The 24,938-nt window shown below is 41.3% G+C and overlaps 2 protein-coding genes across 2 annotated transcripts; one reads left to right on the top strand and one right to left on the bottom strand.

Annotated features, from left to right (window-relative positions):
- Positions 1-1,880: 1,880 nt before the first annotated feature.
- nxph2a (neurexophilin 2a) lies at positions 1,881-11,620 on the top strand (the record flags this gene model as incomplete). Its single annotated transcript, XM_080838845.1, has 2 exons — positions 1,881-1,925; positions 10,874-11,620. 2 exons carry the CDS (start codon positions 1,881-1,883, stop codon positions 11,618-11,620), a joined length of 792 nt encoding a protein of 263 aa, XP_080694971.1.
- A 2,855-nt stretch (positions 11,621-14,475) lies between these two features.
- Positions 14,476-23,449, bottom strand: spopla (speckle type BTB/POZ protein like a). Its single transcript, XM_080839991.1, has 12 exons — positions 23,303-23,449; positions 21,745-21,878; positions 20,861-20,996; positions 20,267-20,388; positions 19,982-20,133; positions 19,598-19,725; positions 17,842-18,019; positions 17,228-17,283; positions 17,001-17,123; positions 16,526-16,668; positions 16,356-16,409; positions 14,476-15,729 (listed from the first exon to the last, which is right to left on the bottom strand). The coding sequence occupies exons 3-12, from the start codon at positions 20,936-20,938 to the stop codon at positions 15,585-15,587; spliced, it is 1,179 nt and encodes a 392-aa protein (XP_080696117.1). The 5' UTR covers positions 20,939-20,996; positions 21,745-21,878; positions 23,303-23,449; the 3' UTR covers positions 14,476-15,584.
- Positions 23,450-24,938: the final 1,489 nt, after the last annotated feature.

The raw sequence follows: 24,938 nt of genomic DNA, 5'->3' as shown, positions 1-24,938 counted from the left end.
ACCTAACAGTCTGTTACAACTGGCTACAGGGTTACACTGAAAATGCAAAAGTTATACACCTACTGATATGTCATTTAGTCGTGTTTTGTACTGAGCACATCAGTGTGTTGGTTGGTGGAAAAATCTATTTATATGATGGTGTGTTTGTGTGTCATTTTGATGCAAAGAAAAAAAAAAACATTACATCAAATCTGTAATAAATGCGCAGCACGTAATGGTATAAAAGACTAAGTATTCCAGTTGTCACAATAATACATATAGTGCATACAATGGGTTTATTATAAATAAATGATTAATACATTATTATTTAAAATAATAGTATAGCCTAATCGAATATGTCGGAGTATATGTGGGAAAAGGAGTTGGTTTTTAATCAGCTTTATAAACATAACACACTCTCAGAGTACTACGAAGTAGTCTATTATAGTATCACAGTTCTAATATAGCCTATTTAATAAAGTAGGCCTATGTATTACACATTTGAACAAATTACTTTCTTTCGTTCGTCTATTCAAGACTGGTGTTCATATTTAATAAGCGACCATCCAAGACGCCGACAAAAAAAGGTTTCGATGAAGTTTTGAACGCAAAGATCAGCCAAAATGCCAGCTCCAAATCACACAGAACGACCTGTCATGTTTCCGTCGCATGGTGGCGCAATTGATACACAGAATGTTTAACACTCCTTTCAAAAACTAAAACACAACAGACAACTCACAACAGCTTTTGGGTAAGTCGGTTAAGGACAGCCCCATCAACACAAACGTGTAATGATATAAAAAGAAAAAGAGAATACTCAGCCAGATGGTTGAGCCTATAATACATGGGATTGCGTTGTTTACTTAAGCATCTAATGATGGGCGATTAAACGGGGCATGATCAGAATCACTTCACATTTCTGACATTCTGACTGACTAATTAAGATTGACAAGTGAGAGAGATGTTCTTTGAAAAGAATAAGACATTGTCTATTTTTAGGAAAGAACTTTGAACGAAGGGTATTTAATGGGTTAAAAAGGACGTACGGATTTTCATTTGCGCTCAAGTCCAGACTTTGGAGAGGATTCATCACATCCCTCTTGAGTTCATCTGCAAACGCACGGTGAGTGGAGTGCCTCGTCTGACAAAGCAGAGGGAGGAGGAGGAGGCATACTGGCAGTATCACTGGACGACACAGAAGCCACCAGCTGGTTAACATAGACCATAAACATTCGTGAGTGATAGGACAGACTTATGCTACTGCTGGACAGTGACCGAAATACCAGAATGCTACAAAATGCGAAGAGGCTTTGAATCTGGAAATAAATGGACTTTCAGCAATAAACAAAAGTAGTTTAAACGTGGCCAGCTAGGACAGGTGTTGACAATCGACTCTGACATCCTCAGCTAAGTTTTGACAGTTTTCCAGCTGTATGCAAGGTTGCTTTACCTGTCAACCAAGCACAGCTTTCGCGAAGGCTTGTTTAAAAGAGTGTTGCTGTTTAAACATGTTGAAAAGTGTGGGCTAGTGTTCCCTGCAGGATAACTATTCAACCAGGGTGATGGTAAGTAATAATCTACTTCGCGGTTTATGGGGAGATTCGGGGGGCGAGGTTTGAAAGGTCGGCTGCAGGGTCTGCGCTCATGTTTATTTCCAAGTTGTTGGCTTTATCAAACTAATGGCGTAAAGACCGTGCTATCTATAGGCCCTATCGACAGTACATTTCACATATACAGATACAAAGAAAAACGGACACTAATTTAAAGGAAGAACTGCATTGTAACACTGAGTTTTTTGCTGTCTGTGCAGGTGTTGACAGAAATGGCATTTGTTTATCCAGAAAGCCAACAATTGTGCATTTCGTCAAGCCACTAATAGGACAGCAGGACTATAATCAACCATGAGGAAACTGCAGACTCTGTTGCTGCTGTTTTGTCTGCATATGGTGAGTACATCATACTGATTTTCAACCACGTGTGAATGGAGAGAGAGATGGAGCAAAAATAATATGTATTTAGAAAATGTAGCCTGATGGAGTGATAAATATTAACAGGCAAGTCATTATGCAAAGGTATTACTTTGAAAAATATGGAACATTTTATGTTTCCCCAGGTTGCTCTGCTTAATTGTATTGAGCTGAGTGCAGGACATAGCCATGGTCTAAATTGACATGCAGGATGTAATTAATGTTCTTAATTGCAGTTAAATGGTGCATAAATGGCATATTTAGTTGTGGTATAAATAGCGGTCCTTGTACAAGTTAATTGTCCTCACAGCCCTTCTAAGGTGAGCATGCTTAAGAATAACTCTTTAAGTGTTTGTCTGGAACAAAGTGTTTGGTGTTTTGATGACATCAAAATTAAACAGTACAATGATCAGGATTACTACTCATCCTGTACATTACACTTATGAATATGTATATTTTTGTTTAACTATTACTTATATATATATTTCTATTTAACTATTGTCACTATATACATATGTTCGTATATATATGTTCATGCACTGTGTAAATTGTTGATGCATTAAATTGTACAAATATTCTTTTCTGTGCAGATTTGCTAAATGTTTGTCCATCCCTGTGTGTGTAGCACCTGAGTAACCATGTCTTATTACATGATGGATTTTGTGGCAGGAATGATTGTACAGTAATTGTGCTATTCTACAGCCAGTCTTGTGAATAGGCTCCGGTAGTAAGAGACTCCCCTGTCCTTCGGTGCAGTGCTCCCCTGAGAGGCTGTGCCAGTGGGACCAGACTCTGAGCGCTGAGCTGTGGGAGCTGTGCTCTCCTCAGGGGAGCCTTCCAATGCCTCTGCGTCCCAGTAGTCCTCCACTGGACATATTGTCTTTGACTTATCTTACATCACGGACACACACACACACACACACACACACACACACACACACACACACACACACACACACACACACACACACACACACACGCACAAGCACATGCACATGCACATGCTCACACTCATATCACAAAGTACTGGAAATGTCGCCTTGCACCTGTGTCGTACCCAAGGGACAGATAAGAGAGTCAAAGCTTCTACATGAGTAGCTATTCTTCCTTTGACATCTGCTATGGTAAACCCTGAAAGCTGACAGGGGGACAATGCAGTTGAATGGGAGGACCACTTGAGCTGTGCACTCTGCATTTCAGCTTCTCAGCCAAACCTGATGGCATTGCTCACGATGGTTACTCTAGTAAATGTGCCCTTTGCCATGTGGGAAGCTAGAGAAGATGTCATTATTGTATTATCTCCTAAGTATTGAGTACAATTGTCTGGTAAAAATGTCTGCCCGCACTGTTCATTAATGCATTCTGATTTTGTCCTGAGGGAAAAGCACAGCTAAATGAGACACATTTTCAGTGAAGACGAAAGCACAGTGGAGATGACACAATTAATATTGCAAACTTTTCAGATGTCTGTTGCGTCCCCCGCATCCTCTATCCATTTGATGAATGTAGTCGTGTAAGATACGTTTTTATTTCTTAACTCAGCTTATGAGACAAAATAATCATTGATGCTGTTATAACATGCAAATTTTCACTTTCATTTAAAGCAATCAACTTTGTAATTATTATGCGTATTTTAAGTAATGCTGTCATGTAATACGCTGAGAATATAAAAGCCTGTCAACTGCCAACTGCCGTTTGTTGGTTTTAAAGTAATGATAAGTAGCTCTGCCGCATCAACTTCTAGAGGTTGTGGTCTGAAGTGTTTGGACAGACTCCCTGCAGAGTCTGTGCATTTCGAAAGGACGTTGCTCAAGCTGAGAGGCTAGGGAACAGTGAAGTGTGATATTTGCAAGCCTTCAGAATAGACAGAGTGAGACACCCAGTAGAGCTGAGGAATATTTTTTTTTTTACATCTCTGTTAAACACAAACAGTGTTACTTAAACACATAGCTATGAAACAGTGCTAATAAGAACATTTCTATCTGCGGTGACCATAGTGCCATTGTTCTCAAGAGATTAGACATTTAATATTGCACACAAGTGAATTTTCTTTCTAGGAAATGTATGCTTGAGAGTGACATATTCGCTGGGACAAAAGTTAGAGGCTAATCTTCATTATGAAACATAAATTCAACATAAATTCCCTCTCAAGGGGTTATTTGCCCTGCTGCTCTTTCCTATGTCCAATTAGCTTTGATTTCTATTATTTATTTGTGCTACGTTTAACCAAAAAAACTTGCTGTGGAAAGTGTACTAAAATGTACAGTGGGGGGGATTAGGGCCAGCTCTTTAATCTCATGCTTCTGATAATACTGCATGGGCTGATTGATTAGTTTTTCAGGAAGCTTATGTCAGAAAAACTAATCCGTCTTTGGATTGTGCCAGCCTTGTAAGGTTTTCCGCTCTGGCACTTTATCATTGCGGCGAATTACAGAGCTGCTGGGCTGCGATAAGGTCCTCGTCGCTTTCAGGGGCCCGTCCCCCTGGACAATAAAAATGCTGTTTATATTCTTCAGAACCTGCTGCGGCCGAGTCTTCACATCAACCTCGCGCTGGATTTGCCCTGTGAGAGACGGGAACTTGCATTGCTCTCAAAAACCAGTCAAGAAGTCAAGGGAGGGAGAGAGAGAGAGAGAGAGAGAGAGAGAGAGAGCAAGAGGGGAAAAGAGGGCGCAGTTAAATCAAATAAATAAAATGTGTTGCAGTGGGGTCCTTTTAACCCAGAGACTCCTCTGGGAAAGATTAAATGTGGATTTTGAGTGAGTCGCTGCATAACTGTGGGAGATGCTGTGCATCTTTACTATCATCGAGGGCTTATTTTGCTCTTGATGGGTATCTTGACTCATATTGGGGTCACATTCTGTTGCCTGAAGGCTTGGCTTGATAATCCGCAATAAACAACATTGTCTGGGTGACATTTTCAATTCTGAGCGCTGAGGCTTGGAGTGTGAAGTGTCAATTTCCTAAGCTTGTTTCTGGTGCAAAGATCTGAAAAGGATTTCATACGCACAAGACAAACTCAGTTTACAGTATGCCTTCTAATCTAAAATCAGGTACTGTACATAGTAAATCTTATTTGGGGAAATAGAATACATGGGCTTTTCTTTATATAGCCACATCTAACAGGATCACACATAATAACAGCTGACAACCAGGTCTGATGTGTATGTAAGCAGGGGAAAGCAGCCTTTTACAACTTTGTTCTCAGAGGCTGAAAGAGTAAGAATCCTATTTAGATTCTTAAATCCGTCCCCGTCCACCGCTCTCCCAGACTGTGAATTTAGCTATGTAGAGGTTTCCATGGGGATCCTCATTGTTGGACACACCTCTGAGTTGGGTGTGTCCCACTGCATTGCCATTGTATGGCAGCCTTTCCCAGCAATTCACCATCACCTTGTTTTGCTAGATGAGTACTTAAATAATCCATGGTGATCTCATAGCCCTTTACTATATATAAGGGTGGTGTTTTGAGTTGATGCAGTATTGTCTGAAACTAATCATTGAAGATTTATTTCTTGATCTGCTATTTACACCTTTTTTGTTGTTCAAATTTATGTTTAAATGTAAATGTTAATGTTCATTATGTTTTTTTCCCTTCAGTAGTTTATTCGACCAAGCTCCAGTATTTCCTCATGTCTGGTTCGGTGCATTCCAGCTCACTATAAAAAATTAAATAAAAAATAAAACCTGATTTTTTTCTGCACAGCTCATCAGTGAGACACTCTCCTCCGACAAAGCACAGTGGTCACACAGATAATGATGCCTCCACCAGGCCAGGATGCGGGTGCAGTCACCCTTTGCTATGTTCAGAGGCCATCACCACGCTTGTATGTGCAGAACGGGATGGCTGGCCCCCATTAATTAAATCTCTATGACTTCCCCCCCCCCCCCCCCACTGCAGAGGGGTTTTGTCAGCCCGAGAGGAAACATTAGACATTTCCCCCTGATTAATCATGCTGGCTCGGCTCTCCTCTCTCTGTCTCCGCCTTGAAGCTCTTTTAGCCTGTCATTTCCAGGCTCACGCGGTGCTGTCAGATCCTCTGTCTCGGCATATTTCTTGTGAAGTACCTGTCTGTACTAGAGTGAAAAGAGCTTTTTTTTTTGCCTCTTTTTTTGCTCCTTCTCGTTTTTCTTCAAACGATAGTGTCTCCTCCACAAAATCAGCTTGCTCTCAGTCGGCCCAAAGAGCAGATTTGTTCTGTCAAACCCAGCCTGAGATGCTGAGTAAATTGTGCGTGTTGCTGACAAATTAGATTCTAACTGTCAGTATTTGTGCAATTTGCATGAAATTGCTCTCTTGGAGAATGAATTAAAAAAACCCTGATGAAGACATGTAATGATAAGTGGTTGCATGTGCTTGTGTGTCCATTAAACAAAGATGTACATTATTGCACACAAGAATGCGATATTTAGAGCCCCATTGATTGAGGCTAATTCACTTTCTTTTCATATTTCTGCCTAACCCCTACTCCTGAGCCTGGTCTGCTACTTCCAAAAAAAAAGGGGGGTGGGAAAAGGGCGTTTTCTTGTGAAGTGCAGCAGTGGGATTATGAAAGCGTTGATGTGATGAAAGGTTTCACCTGCCAGAGAATGAGCACATAGATATCCTGTTAGGCTCGCCATGAGCTGAGATAACAGGAACGTCTCATTGCCTTATGGCTCTCCAATAGCCCTCAAGATATTCTATAGTTCACTGTAGGTCTTTATTAGCAGCTTTTGAAATCTGACACAATACAGAAGCTTGTTGTTGTTGTTTTTTTTTCACAACCCTCCTCCCTTTCTTCACTGCAAAAATTCACAAGGTAAAAATACCCTTGTTTATCAAGATTCACTTAATAATTACTGACTGAACTTCATGATAGAAAAAAAAATGAAGACAAGAAAAATATAAATACATCTGACGAAACTAAGGCCAAAATGAATGTTTTTGATGTTTACCCATGTTTTCGTTATTTTATAGAAAGTGTGACTAACCATTCTCTACATCGAAGTGAAGTCTCTCACTTAGAAACAAGAGTGAGGATCTTGGACATTCACAGCACATTCCCACACCCTCACGTCTCTCCTCGCAGCATGTGTCAGCTGGGTTGGATAGGTGAGGTGGGGCATCGCTGACAGACTGAAAGCATCAGCTCCCCATCACCATTCCTTCCAATATACTGCAGCTTGCTGTTTGACCCATAGCTGCTGAGCGAAGGAGAACACAGGGCTGGGCTGAGTTGCCACTGGCTCTTCAGAATGAAAGGAATTGTGTTTGTTCCAAATGGACCTTCACTTCTAAGCTGATCATTGATCATTGACCATTCTACTTTCTCTTGGGTTATGTGGTGTGATACACATAGGTTAAGATAGACTTGTTTAGAGCGGCATTACCACCAATGACATGACAGAGTGCACCTGTAAAATGATTCAAAAGAAACAGAAAACAAGATTGGAAATCATACAACAGCAATCTTAAAAAAAAAAAAAAAAAAATCCAGTGTACTGCCGTGAAATAATGAATGGTCAGTTAATGTCAGACAGACCGCCTCTGAGACCCGATGGGTCAAATGTTTCTGTGCAAGGGCGGGGGCTCTGCTGAAGTGCGGTGGCTCCCCGAGGGTCGTGTGATAATGACGGAGGGGATTATATGGTGTTAGATATGCGGCACACAGTGTAGCCGGCAATCAGCGGAGGCTCAGTGTGAGGATTTTGCCGCTGTGATCCTGTCCGCCGAACACCTGCCATTTGTTAGCCGGGCTGGCCCTTGATTAAGAGTGATGGCTCTGAAGCATGAGACTCTCTCAGCCATCAGGGTAGCAATCTATTGGGCAGGAGCGTGTAGATTCCAGCCCTCGTCTGCCCGGGGCCTCCAGGGCCTTCTCCTGGAACCGGCTCTTTGCTGTGAATCATTACAAATGAAATGCCCTATAACGCTGTGCAGAGGAGACAAGAGCAGAGGGAGCTCGCCGTAGGGGGGTTGGGAATGGCAGGATGGAAGGGGGAGAGTGTGTGTGTGTGTGTGTCTTTTTAGCAGTGTTTCATGTTGCACACCTGAAGACAAGGGGGAATAGTAATTCCTGATTTCGTATGGACGGATTGTCTCTTAGCTTCAGCAACAAGAAGGGCTGGAATGGCCTTCTGGTTAAACACTCCAGGTGAAATGGGGAGGAAAAAAAATCAAGGAACATGGTTTGAGGGGATGCTTCAATGTGTACTATTGTGTGATTAGGACAAGGAGTGAGGTATATTTAAAAGATGGATTGAAGGATGTTATTAGATTAGATATAAGACACATATATATTGAAACAAGTGTTAAAAATGCTGTTTGTAATTCATTGTTTTTTTTCCTTTATATATTCTTTTTAAAGAAGACCGATGGATCGAGGTCCTGTCAAAATATGTATTTTTTCAGATCTATGAGGAAGGGTGGTTTTCAAGGATAAACGATGGACGGAGGACGGGGGAGGGGGGAAAGATAGCACAGCAAATCTGACATCGCAGCGCGGCTTTAGCCTCTGGTCAGGAAAACATCACGCCGTTGCTTGTTGTTGCCCCGCTGCAAATGCATTCAAACAGCATCCTCACAGATGATACAGCAGAGAGATGTCACTGACTCCTTAACAACTTTCTAGACGCTATTCCTGGTCACCATGGCAATTACCTTTATGTCAAGCTGTAAAAGATATGTCCACCCAGGGGACCAGCAGTCAGCCACGGCTCCAAGAGGTTCATTACAGATGAATGTCTGCCATGGCTCACCCTGCCTTTTGTTTGTCTCATATTGTGGTGTCGGTCTCAAATGAATTTGACCACCTCTGGTTAATGGAGAGTGACATTTTGGCACGGCAGGTTATTAAATCACATATTCACAGTTCAGGCGCCCCATTTTCTCCCAATAGGTTCCCCCAACTAATTTATATCATTGTGGAATTGATCCTCCAAGGCTTTAATGCTTGCAAGATCATTTTGTCAAGAGCTTCTCTTGTATTTTACAAATTTGATTATTAGTATTATTATGTCCATATGAACTTAAAATGTGAGTGGTTTGACATTGAGCAGTCTGCGTATAGCAGGACATTGCATTATATACATCTATTTTATATATATATATTAATATAATATAATATATACATCTCTCTCTGCAGATGCAGAATCTCAGTATTTACCAAACATTTTCTTGCATACATTCAGTTGCCCATTTTGTGTGTTTGTGTGTGTGTTTGTGTGTGTATGTGAGAGAGAAGAGAGTGTGTGTGTGTGTGTGTGTATGTGTGTGTGTGTGTGTGTGTGTGTGTGTGTTTTTGTGTGTGTGTGTGCATGGAAGAGAAATAGAGGGAGAGAGGGAGACGAAGATGGAGAAGGAGAGGGGTCAGGGTGAGATTTAGAGTGTGGGGAGAGGTGATGAAGGAAGAGAGGATTGTCAGCGTGCTCTTTGAAGATCTCTCTCCTCTCCCCCCCCAAAGCATGTGATCCTGCTCTTGTGATACTGTAGTTGTGATAGCCATTTCCCCAGTCGTTCATCATACTCTAAGTGCTTTCACATCGGTATTGTAATCGTTCTGTTCTTCCATCATCTGCCTTTTCCCCCCTTTTCCTTTCTCTCCACGTTTCACCAAATGCCAAGTCAATGGGCTTTTGTGAAAGATGATAAATGAGAAAACGGGGGAAATAACAGTTACACATGAAATACCAGGAGGTAGAAGTGATGGAATATTCCTCTGACTGCTGAAGTACTGAATCACAGAATTGCTGCTCGCCTTGAAGCCTTTGCGGTATCTCTTTACTTCATTCCACTGAAGTTAATCTGCCACCAGTCATGCAGCACAGAGTAAATGACAAAGCTGACTACACATAGCAGATAGAGTCAAAATGCATAAGGCCCAATTGATTTGTACTATTCTGACTTCCTTTAGTGCAGCATGGATACACATCATCTTTTAGATGTGTCTTGTAGACATAGAGGTGCTGTCTTAATTAAGCAGCAGGGAGAGTGATGAATTAATACACTTGTGGTCCGTGGGAGACACATTGATTTCACATTAATGGGCTCTCAAACTGCTAACATATGATGATCTGTTTGCCTCGTTTATTAAGTTGGGCCTGGTGAGAAATCATGTTGCTGTGTCCATTAGTGCATTAAGGCCACACACCGCAACATTATTTTAAAGTTACTAATGGGTGTTTTAAATTTAAAGTGACCTTGATTTGCATAGATGTGGAATTATGGAAATAGTGAAATTCTGTGACTAACAATTTTATACGTAAGGTTGTCAGAGGATTGTACTTTCTTAACAGTACTCACATATGCTACAATTAAGCTTACAGCACATTTATAATTAGAAGGGAAAAATACTGAGCAGCTCCTCTCTGAGATTTCAGACAGCCCAGCTTAAAGCCGTCACATCTGCTGCAGCAAATTATCCCCTCAACTGAGCCTCGGGAAAGAAACTACAGTTAATTACTAATACAACTAGTTTAGCACTTTGCAGTAAATTATGAAGACTTTATCTGAGGTGGCCCAGGATTTGGTCTTTAGGCTAAGGCACTTCAAGGTGCATAGGATTCACTGTGGTGAAATATTTGTATGAAACATCCATTTGCTTTTTAGGCCCTTCAGTTCACTGCTTTAGTGTTACAAACTGTCTTTTCGCATTGTAAATCAGTAGGCAGTTACATTTTAATATGAAATGAATGATCAAAACATTAAATAATTTTTAATATGTACTGTAGTCTTTATGGCATAATCATTGCAAAGGTGATAATCTGGAATGTTTTTTCGAAAGGTTTATTAGTTAAAATGTTTGTCTTTTATTACACATTCACCTAGTTTTGTGTTTTAGAATGTTGTGTTTAAACCTTATAAATAATATTTAAGTATGTTTGTAATAACTGTGTGACCAGGCTCTAATATTTTCCTCTGATGTTCCTCCCTTTTGTCTTTGAAGGTCACGAGCCGTAAAGTGCAAATTCCAGAAACGGAGCTGCTGGAATGGGGGGAGAGTGATAATGAGGAGAGTGTGTCTCCCCAAGGGGCCAGTCCCCGGATTTTAAACCCCCTGCGTCTCTTCGCCAGGGGATCTCCTGGACTCAAAAACAACATGAGGGAAATGACATATTTAGAAAACATGGAGGACTTCTGGGACTGGTTATCTAACCAGACAGATGTTCAGGAGATGCAAACGAGAACTAAACGGAGGCCCATCGTGAAGACTGGGAAATTCAAAAAGATGTTCGGCTGGGGCGATTTCCACTCCAACATTAAGACCGTGAAACTAAACCTGCTCATCACGGGCAAGATAGTGGACCATGGAAACGGCACATTTAGTGTGTACTTTCGGCACAACTCCACCGGGTTGGGAAATGTGTCTGTGAGCTTGGTGCCCCCGTCCAAGGTGGTGGAGTTTGAGTTTGCCCCGCAGTCCACCCTCGTCACCAAGGACACCAAATCTTTCAACTGTCGCATTGAGTATGAGAAAACAGACCGCAATAAGAAGACTACTTTGTGCAGCCTAGACCCAGCCAAGGTGTGCTACCAAGAACAGACCCAGAGTCATGTATCCTGGCTCTGTTCTAAGCCCTTCAAGGTCATTTGCATCTACATTGCCTTCTATAGTGTGGACTATAAACTGGTCCAAAAGGTGTGCCCTGACTACAATTACCACAGTGACACGCCATACTCCTCCACAGGATGATGATGTTGGTGTTGTGTGATGGCTGCCGCCTAATAGTAGCTCGGAGAGAACCTGGGTGAACCGCCACGACCCTGGAACATCATCAGCACCATGTGTTCTCCTCAATTCGAGGGCAATTAAAATTGACCAGATGTTTTTTATTAGGCTAGACCACAGGCATGTGCTCGTAGATTAAAAAAGGGGCTTTTCTGCCAGTAGACCTTCAAAACAACATTGACACCAAGTACATGCTTATTTCAGAGTATTATGGAGCCGTTCTAGAGGAGGAAATAGTGACTTTGAAAACATTGGTCTGCTTCTGTGGATTTTTCTCCTGAAAGGCTTTTCCCATAATATTATAATAGTCATCACCCTTACCTCTGTCATGTAAAGTATTAGCTATGAAATTCCCAAGGGTCAAAAGCACTTAGGGTATAGGAACATTAGATTATCTGTGTCATTCTGGTCTGATTTTTAATTGTGTTCAGAATTCATTTTCACCAATATTGCTGTAAAGCTTTGGAATCCTATGAAGTCACTATTACCATTAGATATATAACCTTGGAGTTTATCCTGTTCAAACAGTGCAACACTCGTTGTTTTCCACTGCGCCTTCAGCAGGATATTGCCGGGGTTTTTCATAAAAGACCCTACATGCAAGGAGTTTCAGGTGTCTCACAAGGGCACAATTCACAGGACAGGTGGATTTAGTGAATCTGGCAGCCAATTAACAATGCTTTGTCATGGTTCTGCCACTGGGCCTGACATTTCCAGGCTTTAATTAACATTAATTATACTGGGAAATTTCACTTACACACCATGACTGAGGCAGCCCAAGCCAAAAAAAAATAAAATGTAGTATGTCACTCATGTAGAAACTCTGCATAATGTGAGCTTAAAGCAAGCCGTATGCTGTCACTGTCGACCAGTTAAGCACCCCACATAGGGGCAGGTTATTGAGAAATGGGTAAAAAAACGAGTTCTGCTTATGGGTGATTTCTTCTTCTGTGCATCTTTCAAAGTGTAAATCATATTGTAGTGTTTGCAGTGTAGCATTCTAGTCAGTGAGTCAGTACAAATTTGCCAAACAGTGAAATCAGCCAGAGCTTGGGATTCTCAGGTTCCAAACCCACAATGCCAAAAGGAGAGATTATTGTTTGTTCCGTTTAAGGTGGCTTAACACATTAGCAGGCCAAGACCAAGTGCCGTGAAGCAAAAGCAAGTCAATCATTTCAGTCATGGAAAATCAAATTAGTTGTCTGTGAGCTTTGCTTTACCCCTAGTGTTTATCTCTTAAAAATGCAAATGGCCCTCACAAACAGCAGTAAAATGGTTTCTCATCGCCTGTTATAACGTTCAGTCCTTAACCTTCTTTGTGCAATTCAGTGTGTGGTGTGTGCATTGAAATAACAAAACTGTGTTTACACTTGCCTATTAAGATAATGGGTATTTATTTTCATTTCCAAAACAGATATATAAATGAGTATATAAACTGGTAGATAGCCTACTTTTGGTGTTTAATAGTGATGTAACATAGATGTAGACTCATGAAGCTTAATTGAAGATGAATATATTGCATTATTATTTTTATATATTGTGGTCAATAGTATGCCTTTATTTCCTCCTGTTATTCTATTGTGGTCCTCATCTCAGAAAATAATATGTCCCAATATCTTGTGTCTGACCAGTATACGTTTAGTAATTTAAAACAGTAGGCCTGTACTGTTATTTTGAATACTGTTTAAAAACAAAAAAAAAAAACATAGTGACTGCCATTGGAACAAAATGATAGCAAGCTGTTGTGAAATGTATTTTCATATTCTTGTTTTCGTACATTGGGAACCTGTCTTTAGGCCCTCATCCAGTACAGGTCAGTTCTGACAGGTAATGTCTAGTGCTCTGTGCGTCACATAAAGCAAATGCAGTGTTGCCTTTGAGTATGACATTTCTTCTGCTACTTGCTATGGAGCACTGCATTGACTGCACACCACACAGACAATTTATTCTTTTATGTTTCATCTTATCTTCTATACGACTCAGTAAATAACAAATAAAAATGGCATTTCACAGTGGTCAAACTTTATTTACCACCATCATCGAGCCACTGAGGACCATTTATCCAGAACATTCTAGGAAAGGTGATCATATCAAAGAGGCCCCAAGTGTAATTTCATGATGTATATCTATATACAAGGGAAAAAAGAGATATTTACTGAAGAAAGGGGAATATAAAACCAACACACTGATAACAAAATGTATCTTTGAACATAGACTACACTCTAGTCCACACTAGTTTGGCAAGGTTGAGTGATTTCTTGTCTTTTACTTGACAGAAAATATATCTGGATCAACAAATTAAATTATTTCCTTTGTCACAGTAATAAGGCATTGCAGACTGTGGGACACTCTGATCAAAACCATGAATTCTAATACAAATGTTTCTGTTACTGGACCTCAACCAAAATACGTTACAACTACTTCCTGGAAGAAACCCCACAGGAGATTGGTTTTCTCACTTAAGGGCCCCTTTAAATGGTAACGCTCTACGACACTAGACATTACACTAGCCCACTTGTTTAAAAAATATTTAATGAGTTTACTGCAGGCAATTCTTTCAAACATTATTCATTTAACATGGAAAATTCCAAAATGTTCTGGTGTCCTTTGAGAACAACTCAGTAATACATGCTTCATTCAGTATCGTGGACACTCATCAAGATGAGTACATCAGGTCTATTGTAATACCACAGTTCAAGACAAAATAAATCCACAACAGACAGCTGTTTTATTCGTTCCCATCCACACATCACATACAGTAAAAAATGACACCGATGCTCAGCATCCTTCACAAGTTCCCAGTTACTGTTTGACACCATCACTTCTGCAAACCCACTGCCTTCATTAAACGTCTGAATCTGGAGGTCATTTCAGGTAAATGGAAAACACACATGACTAACACTGAACCTGGACATTCCATTCAAACAGTATCGGACATTATAGTATTTCAGAAGTTCCCTTTTTTTTTTTTGCTGATCACAGAACCCATAATCATATGATGACTACCACCTTAATCTGAACCGGATTATCACTAGCATGAAATAATTCTTCCAAATGACAGTTTTAAAAACCTTTAAAATCAGTACACCTGGAGACTAGGTAAAACCTTGTTTTGTTTTGTTTTAAATCCCATAGGTTTAATAGATTAGGGGCAGAATACAGACATGAATTCCGTTCGAGTTACATACAGCATCTCATCATCTCACTGCATACATTTATTGTCCTTTCTTTACAATATGCTTGCTTTTACACCTCTCTTCTGAATATGTTTAAATGTCTTTACATAGAAATTGTGCCATCAATATGGGGCATATTTGTCTTTTCAAAAAGTGTAAAAGAAATGACCTTGCGCTCCAAGTGTTGACACTTAGTTTTAATGTCTAGTCACAAAACGGGCTAAACATTACAAATATATAATATTTTTCCCATTAAACAAACTCATTAACACGTTCCTATAGAACTCCATTTATCAAAATGACTACACTTTGGGAACTAGTGCAACAGGGAGGAAGGGCCGGGTCTTCGTGACGAGGCAGGCACAGCGTAGAATCGAGGAATCAGCTGCTCCAGCGTGCTCCACACCAGAGCAATGGCAGAGAGGGTTAAGGCCATTTGAAATGACAGAAGGTATCAGCTGATAAAGCTTGACGACCAGGACCGACCATCACTTAAAGTGAATAACACAGTTGTGTGGATAAATGACAAGCCTACCACCCTCCCTACAGAAAACACGGATCAGGTTTGCTCTTAGCATTTCTCTTCAAGTTTGTTGTTTTTTTGTTGTTGTTGTTGCTGTTGTTTGTTTTGTTTTGTTTTTGTTAAGAGGGTGGTAAGGAGGATTTGTTTTTGTTTTTTCCCATAGTCCCTTGTGCTCTCCCCATCTCCCTACCCAGCATTATCATGAAAAGTCTGGCGGCGTGGTAGTCAGTCAAGACTGTTTTAGGCGTTTCCTGGGCAGGCCAAAGGGTGGGCACTGGGCAGATGCCAGCGCACGAAAAGCCTCTGCCACTAAGTGAGGGTGGGACTGGATCATTGACTTCCAGCCCGCAGTTTCCATTATGTCTGCGGCATGGCTGAAAATAAATGGGAGAGGAAAACGTATTAGCAGCAGTGGATCACTCCCATTAAAAATCAATCAAGACAAATAGGGCTGCAGTGTCAAAAGAAAAAAAGTCAACGTTAAAAAAAATAAAATAAAAACCAGCAAGGCAATCGAGAGTGTGGAAAGAAACTTATGGACGGTGGCCAGGGACCACAGGTTCTCAACATTCACTTAACTCCTGACTGACTAAGTAAACTATGTAGTCAGTAGTTTATGCCATTCAAATGCATACCTTTCCCAGCTTGGTGGAAAAAGACAGGGGCCAAGAGAGCTGCTTTATTGAAACATAAACAAAAATATTACCAAGGCATTGCAAGGTGTTCTTTAAATTTCCACAAAGTCGGGAAGAGGGGGAGAAATAAACTTAAAATTGAGTCGTGTTATTTCGCTATCGTGCTGAAAAATGTGCCAGCACTGGTGCTCGAGCCGCCATTAGAGTCTCTTGATAACAGAGTGAGCAGCGATACGGAGCTCCAGCAGCAGCTAAACAGCAGAGTCCTCTCTGCCCAAAACAATGAATTCTAATGCATCTCTTTGAGGGGGGGAGATAAGAGTTTGTTATTAATCTTGTGTCACATATATCGGCTAATTACATACTTGCTATTCCAGTTCTTCCCGTCTTTGCAGCCCAGCTGTCTGAGGATACTGCACCTATGGTAGAGGAGAGATAAAATATAAAAAAAACAACCAGCATTCAAACCCAGGTAAACAGAAATGGCAGCAGGAATTTATCAAGTGGACTTTTTTTCTCTCCAAGTGACGCTTGCCTGTTGATAAAATCTATGGCTTGTGCTTTGAGCTGCTCGGCGCTGTGCAAATCTGCGAGGATGAGGGTGTCGGCCACATTCTCCACCGAGAGGCTGTTGCACAGAGCCTCTTCACACATGACCTTTAAGCGCTCCAGAGCGTACTAGTGAAGGTTAGAGGATGGAGAAACGGGGAGAAAAAGGGTTTGGGGAGGGGGGTAGAAAAAGATAAATAAATAAGACGGGGAGACAGGAGAACATAACATAACAGAGAAGGCACACATACGGGCAAACTAGTTTTGTTATTAAAACATCCTTTTGATTTTTCATAAAGGGCTTATTTTGGGAGCAAACCCTGTGGACGGTGTACTTTATATTGTCCCTCTTCATTGTATTTGGAGCTGATGTAGTTTGGGCTTGTTAAAAGGTCAAGCTCGAATGTACGGACTGAGGCTACGCTTCAGGGCTGAGAGATATGCAGCCACACAGGTCCTACCTTATCTGCAGCTGCTAACAAACTGTCAGCCATTTTCTCAAGGTTTGGCGCTTTTCCCGTGTAGATGAAGCCCATCATCTCTTTGAAGACTTCAGGGTCTACGTCACTGATGTCTACTCGATTCTATGGGGGGGGGGGCAAAAGAGGAACAACGGGATAAACTCTTTCTCCATCACATGGCAGACAATCAAATCAGAATTGCAAGTCTAAAAAGCAACGTGACAAACCTTTTTGCTTTCTTCCATTTCGTGCTCAAACATAGCATTAAAGACTGGTGATCTCGCTGTTCATGAAAAACAACAAAGCCATTAAAATAATTAAACACATAATACCATGGACACAAACACACACAAAAATTATAAATTAAACATGAACTGTCTAGACTTGAAAGGAAACCAAATTGAAAAATACACATTACCAGTTTGGTTATATTATTATGATAAGCAGACAGACCAAATAGGAAAAAAATAAACTATGCACATGATGGAGAAAACCTCACACAATTCCATCTCACAGTCATACCAGAACCCTCCGGAGAGGGCCCATCAACACCATGAAGCCAACACATCACATGCATGCAAACCACTTCACACACACACACACAAAAAATAAAAGATCTTTCCATCTTAATCCCAACACAGCTCTCCCGGACAGGCCCTGAGTCTTTTAAGTACAGGTAATGGGTTTCTTTAGTGGAAGAGCACTGCTGACACAGAAGAGTTAAAGAAGGGTGGCAGGGGCGTCCCAGTCGCCCCCTTACAAGTGCTCGTCAGCAGAGTGATGGGGATGGGGGTGTCGCGGGGAGCTGGATTAGAGGAGCAGGTGGCGGGCGGCTGCTCACCTGCCAGGATGGATTTGTGGGCTTTGAACTCCTGGCCCCTGACGTAGAGGCTGCAGTCCGTAAAGCGCGAGCACTCCCAGAGGTTCCCCAGGTCGTCAGCCAGCTGGCACTCCGGCACCTTCAGCACGTTCATGTTGGACTGGCCCGAGATATTCACAGAGTCCTGGACCACGCTCACCTTAACGCCACAGTTATAGAGAAGACAAATATGAAAGTCTGCATGTGTGTGTGTGTGTGTGTGTATCTGTGTGTGTGTGTGTATCTGTGTGTGCGTGTGTGTGTGTGTGTATCTGGGTGTGTGTTTACTAGGAAAAGCAAAGATATTCAAACAAATGTTCTGACCTTGTAACTAGACAAAATAGGAGAGACTCTTAATTGGGAACGACACTTTAAGCGCTACACATAATAGTACTGCTTACAGGCACTGTTTTCAATAGAACGGCAACCACACAAAAAAGCCCCAGCATGGAAGGCAATTCACAAAAGCCTTAGACAGCCGACTGGTTCAATTTAATTTCGCAAACTGTCTAATTAATGAGGAAGAGGGATATAATTTGCTTTATGAAATTGCTCATTTCTTGCGAAGCATTAAACCGTTCCACAAATCTCAATAGGCATTTCTTTCCAAGGCAATATTCTGATAATTGAGTTACCACAAATTCATTGACCAATTCATTATCACACCCCTTTCAGCATCCATTTTGTTTTGTTTTGTTTTTTTCCCAGGCGCTCTAGCTCGGCATAATTTCCTTCAAAATTTCACGGACAAAGTAATTGATCTTATTTTTCGAAACATTCCAGCTAAATTTGAAATAAAACACCAAACTTAATAGAAAATAACAAATGTGAGTCTGTTTTTGAGTGATTTTTTTAAACACTGGCTTGATATTTCCTGCTGTATTTGATCCCAGGAATGCAAGGATGCCACTCTCCTGAAGGTAGCATGACACCCAGAGCACCGTCTGCCTCTCAGCAGTCCTGTCTTTGGGGCACTCAGCAGGCTGGATTACCAGGAGAGGCCAAATACACAAACACGTGTCACCCTTCTTGAACTGCCCTGTTCCTGAATTGCCTCCTCAGCTTTAAGGCTTAATATCAAGCAAGCGCGCTCACACGCTCTCTCACATACACACACACACACGCTCTCTCACACACACACACACACGCTCTCTCACACACACACACACACACACACACACACACACACACACACACACACACACACACACACACACACACACACACACACACACACACACACACACACACACACACACACACACACACACACACACGTGGCTGAGGCAGATTGTTGTTCCAACATGACAAGCTATGCAACCGAACCCACCCTCTAATTTAAAAAACAACAGAAAAAAAAACCTCTCAGTCACACCAGTGGATTTTGCATTTCACGCAAGATGCTGCCTGCCGTGTCCTCGGCCCTGTGTCAGTGGGATGCTGATCAAACGGTGACACACACACACACACACAGACGTGGTGGGGATTGGACGCGGGGCAGCTCGCTCGACTATTCGGTCCCGCCCCCGATTTTGGAGCCCTGTGTGAGCTTCCGCTTGGTAGAGGATGGAGAAGTGTCTGCTTTAGCACCTAACCTTAACTGTGCCTGTGTGTGTGTGCGTGCGGGCCAATGAAAGAGAATACGTGTGTGTGTGAGGCGATGAAAGTGAGTGAGTGTGTGTGTGTGTGTGTCTTTGGAAGGGGAATAGTGAGCACTGCTAAACATTTGCAGCATTACCTCGCAGAACAGAGTGAGCTTGTCATCCGGTAGGAGTCCGTTTGCTTCGTCGAGCAGAAAATCTCTCCTAATAAATTTTTTGAAACCCCAGTCTTTCCCTTGGACAAATCGATATGCTCTTTGGCTTTCTGCAGTGGGAGAAGAAATGTTCATTTAGGGATAAAAACAAAATAAACAAAAAACGTGACATGTAACTCTTCATTATCATGACACAAAAAAAGTTTTAACAAAAACCAAACGAAATCAAATCCACCCTTGAGTGACTCCCTCAAAGCGTAACTTTGTTCCTGAAGCATTCCAAAAGCAGAAATAGCAACACGGCCCGGCCTGAGTTAAACCGAATGGAATGGGTAACAGTTCAGAAAAACATGTATAGAAGCTCACCCATAGCTTTTGTTTCTTCCCTCTTCGCATTCAGTAGGGAAAATTTGAACTTTGCCCTCACTTCACTTTTTGGACAACTAACAAGAAGTAAATACAAAGATAAATAATCTTTGCTTTCATCATCAAGTCCCTTGGGATTGACTCGCAGGCACCTAGTAAGTAAACACAAGATATGGCAGAGTATAAGTTCCTTAGAGAATGTTCTAGAATCTTAAAGGCTGAACTTATGAATTACAATTGGTTGACCACATGCACATAACTGTATGAAAACTCTATTTAGCCTACCATTTCATTTTGTCATTGGGACCCGAAGAAAAGGTTGAACTTTTTAAAACCTCTCCCATCTCCTCTCGGCAAAAACTGAAGTTGTTTATGGTCCACATGTAGGAAAACTTCACTACTTTAACCTGAAACAAAACAATGAATCTGTTACATATGTGGGTTTAGCTATGTAATATAAATGACTTTCAACTTTAAACCTTTTAACCTCACAATACAACAATGTGAAATCTAGGGTTAGGGTTATTAAATCCCATTAACTTAGAGAGGCATTCTACATTCATAACAAAGACTTGGATAAAGAAATATGCCTCACATGAACTTAAAAACAACAAGACAAAAGAGCAGTTCTGCAGACCTCTTTAATGTTAACTGTCTATCCAGCATGTTAACCTGCCACCTGAAGCTTTCTACTGACATCTAAAAAAAACTTCCGCCTGGGAATCAGCCATCATCAGCGTTGGCTATAGGCAACAGTCAACTTGACACAGCATGTTCTCTGACTAAAGCAACAGATTGCTTAGCTGTGCAATGATCTTGTGTGACGAAAATGAAGCGTGAACAAGAGGTCAGGGGTCAGAAGCCTTCCCCGGGTCCTACCTGGGTGTAACACCAGCTCTCCGCCACAGGCCCGACGGACATCTCCCCAGGAGGAGGGGGGGTGGGGACCCGTGACATCGCCAGCTTTGCCCCTTTACAAGAAGCGCTGACGTCCCTTTATCTTTCACCACTTAACCTTTGCAGAGAAGAAGGAAGGCGGGGAGGAGGTGAAGGAAAAGGAGGAGGAAGATGGTGAGAACGTGCAGTATACTGGTGTTTTTTGGGCAACATTTTGCTCTATGAGGAGCAGTCTTTGAGGCTTCAGCCATCATCAGCGTTTGTGGTGAAATGCCAAAATTGCCGGTGGTGACCACACACCTGATCTCCTATACGAGCAGGCCGAGTGACACAGCAGAGCGGCTAAAGACAATAGTTCCAAACATATCTGAGCAACTAACAGGAAGCATACAATTATCACATCCTCCTCCCTGTTGTCCACGTACACCACCAAATAATGTAAGCGGCAGGTAGGCTGGCAAAACTGCTATAGGGCTGATAAGCGCCTTAAAAAACGCCAACATGGCCAGTCCCTTGCGCTTAGTTTTTGTTGGTCTCCTTCCTCAGACTGCTTGTCTGGTTCATATGATCTGTCTGAACAGGCATTCTGCAGGCCTAGATGTGTTTTTGTTGACGCAGACAAGGGGCGTCTTGTGGTTCAATCGGCTGGGTTTTTTCTCCTGTTTTGGCACCACAAGCATCCAGTTAAAACTGACTTGTCTCTAGTGCTTTTCCACATTTAAAGACAACAAGATTGAGAAGTGTTCAGTCCTTAACTATTGGTGCGCTACAATAAGGGACTTTAAATAACAGCAACAAAGATAACACTCAGACAATACATTGAATTATCATAGTCATGGAATTGGAAATCACTGACAAGTACTTACCAGACCCTGAATGCGATCTCTCATGCTACAATTGATTCCAAACACACATCTCTAATGTGTGAAGTGGAAAGCAGTAGAAAAGAGAGTTATGGTTTTCATTCACAGCATGACTACTTGGTTGGTTAGATCCAAATCTGATGAGGGAAAGAGAAGCTTTAGTATCTCATTCAACATATCATATGTATTGAGATGCTGAAGTTTTGCATCAATCAGGGCAAGGCATCCTTCTCACACCTTAGCTAGCTCATTTCAATACTCTTTCATACAAAATATGAATACTATTTCCACGAGCCATTTGGTCATTACACTATCCATACAAAATCTTGTTAATGTGACACCGAAGTGGGTGAAAATAGAAAAAGCAACAAGAACCGACTGAAGTAAAATAAAACGTCCCACCGAGGAGGGCCACGAATAATCACAGCAGTAGTATTTGAGTTTTTTTCTGTATGTTACCAAATGTGATGAGCGGCTACATACATTATTTTAAAATGCCTGAAAGCTAAAAGTTATGGCCAAATGAAACAAATGGCCAATCTAGCAAGCTGTGTTTGAGAAACAAGTAATCATGATTCATAATGCAACACCACAAGGGAGAGATGGAGTTTCCAGAAGGAATGCAATTGTTTCACGACACTCCTAGTCTGTTAATGTTAATACTGCATGCGGTTTGTTTTGATGAGGTTAGGTGATCTTTTACCTAATCTAAACTTTACTTAATCGTAATTGTAAGGTAGTATGCAACTATGTTGGCTATCGTTACTTAGGCAGATAACTTAACGTCAAGTAAGTAAACGGCCAAGAAATAGAGACGTTTCACTTTGCTTTATCTAACCTTAGAGCGAGACAAAACGAAAGAATGCAAGAATGACGAAAACGCCACGCGCATTACTTGATAAATTGGCCGATAACATCACACGTCTGGTTAGTTTTACAAAGGTTGGCTAGCAAGCTAACTACATCCCTCTCAAAACAAAATAGCTTAGCTAGCTGGATAATGTTGGCGTGATTGACTAACGTCACCTTTCAGGATGCTAGCAAGCTACAATTTATGTTAGCTAACTAATCAGTTAATCAGCTTACTGAATATTTCACTGGACGCAAATGCTGTCTGTTATTATCACAACAACTTAAATGTTTCTAAACGGACATGCGAACTCTCCAGCTAGGTTGTGGTTAACATGTTCTCAAAAACATACCATCGATGGCCAAACAGGCAAGCTTGCCAGACAACGTCACAGCACCTATTAGCTAGATGGCAAGCTTGGGTTAGCTAGCTTCGCTTGGGCCCGACAGTGCAAAAGCTAGCTAGCTAGCGGTTTAGAGACAAAGGTGCATCCAACGTCTTGAATGGCCATATCTTATATCATTAGAAAATAACTAGTCAAGGAAAACGCGATATCTAGGTAAGCGGCCTTTTGTAGCACCATCTAAAAAATAGCTTCTGCTGTTTGTTAAGAAAGATATACGTTAGACGGTGAAGCAAGGAGCAGGCTAGCTAACGCACATGAACACCATAGCTACCTAGCTTGAAAAAGAATTCACTTTGCTTACAAACCTTTATCTCCCATCCTTTGTCTAACAGTATGGCATGTAATTATTTAAACGATCCTCTGGATGCTATATGGCTGCGTAGAAGTTGGGTGTTTGTATACGCATTCACAATTCTCTTCTGTTTCACAGCTTGCAAGCTAACTAGCTACTTTACTATATAGGGCCATTGAAGTGTAAGCAGACTACTTTAGCCTCACAGTAACACACGCAAGCGCAGTAGTGGGACATCCCCAACTTCCTGCTTTCAAGTCAACGTCAAGTTGGAGCCTATGCTTGGAGCCCATACTAGATATCACATCAGGCTATCTTTTTACATTTGATGTCTAAGTCTAAAAACCCATATACGCCTACTTTGATACAAAATAATATACTATAAAGACAGATTACAATATTGATGATTGGTCTGCATCCCTCTCTATCTAATGAATAAGTCTTATAAAGGACACAGAATGAATGAATAACCAGGTCCTGAAAATTCACTGTAGACTGGCACTTTCTTGCTGGCAGCGTTATGGGACTTTTCAAAAGCCACATGTCCCCTGCTAGTTGCCTTGACTGTCGTGTGGTAGCGTTCAATGACTCAATCTGTGTCTGTGACACTAGGACAAACACAGCTTTTGGTCTTACTGGCAATGACCACAAGTTCACTTTCAAAACAAATTAAAAAGTAACATTTGGCAGGATAATTGACAAATTATTAATTAATTCAAAAGATGTTTTCCCCCTACACTGTAAGGGTTATGTGATGTTTGTTTTTGTTGGTTTTGACGTGATGGTGATGTTTTGTGGTCCCTGGGAATCCATGCCCTTGCTCTACCAGTCCATAGCTTAATTGGATTATTTGGTTTAAAACATTGTACAAATAGCTCCTCTCCAAATATTGAGAGATGCAGGAGAGAGCACCCTTTTTTGTCACAATTACAGTGCCTTCCATAAGTATTCAGCCCCTTGGATGTTTTTGCCTTTTATTGCTTTAATTAATCTATCATGGTCAATATAAGTTGGCTTAAAAAAAGCCCTCTTTAATCTCACAGTGAATACATATTTCTACACATTTATGTCAATGAAATAAAAATATGTAATGTAAAATAAGTGAAAGCATAAGTATTCACCCCCTTTAAATTGACTGACCTAATTCAACAGAGGTCCAGACATAAGGTGCTGGAAGACTCACAATTAGTGGAATGGGAATACTGTCGCCTGTGTACTTCACCAATAAAAGCCTTATGGAAGAGAGCCACTGTTGAAATAAATCTCCATTTTGGTCTCATCAGACCACAGAACCTTCTTCTACTTGACCATGGAATCTCCCACATGCCTATTGGCGAACTCTAGTTGATATTTGATATGAGTTTTTTTCAACAGTGTCTCTCTTCCATAAAGCTTTGATTGGTGAAGAACCCGGGCAACAGTTGTTGTATGCACAGTCTCTCCCATCTCAGCTGCTACAGCTTGTAACTCCTTCAGAGTAGTCATATAGGTGTCTTTGTGGCCTCTCTGAATAGTCTCCTTCTTGCACGGTCACTCAATTTGTGGGGACGGCCTGCTCTAGCCAGATTTACACATGTGCCATATTCCTTCCATTTCTTGATGATGGATTTAACAGAATTCCAGGGGATGTTTAGTGCCTTGGACGTTTT

Source organism: Sprattus sprattus, assembly GCF_963457725.1.
Source record: "Sprattus sprattus genome assembly, chromosome: 5".
In the NCBI taxonomy this organism is placed as follows: domain Eukaryota; kingdom Metazoa; phylum Chordata; class Actinopteri; order Clupeiformes; family Clupeidae; genus Sprattus; species Sprattus sprattus.
Note: the sequence above shows the minus strand (reverse complement) of the source record. Positions and strands in the feature narration are given on the sequence as shown.

Bases quoted from the DNA above. Each gene is read 5' to 3' on its own strand.
- spopla (XM_080839991.1), bottom strand. From the start codon at position 20,938: ATGTCACGGGTCCCCACCCCCCCTCCTCCTGGGGAGATGTCCGTCGGG. The intron at 20,389-20,860 runs GTAGGACCCGGG...GTTTTGTTTCAG, and splicing joins AGAGCTGGTGTTACACCCAG to GTTAAAGTAGTGAAGTTTTC. The intron at 16,669-17,000 runs GTAGGACCTGTG...AACCTTCACTAG, and splicing joins TGTTAGCAGCTGCAGATAAG to TACGCTCTGGAGCGCTTAAA.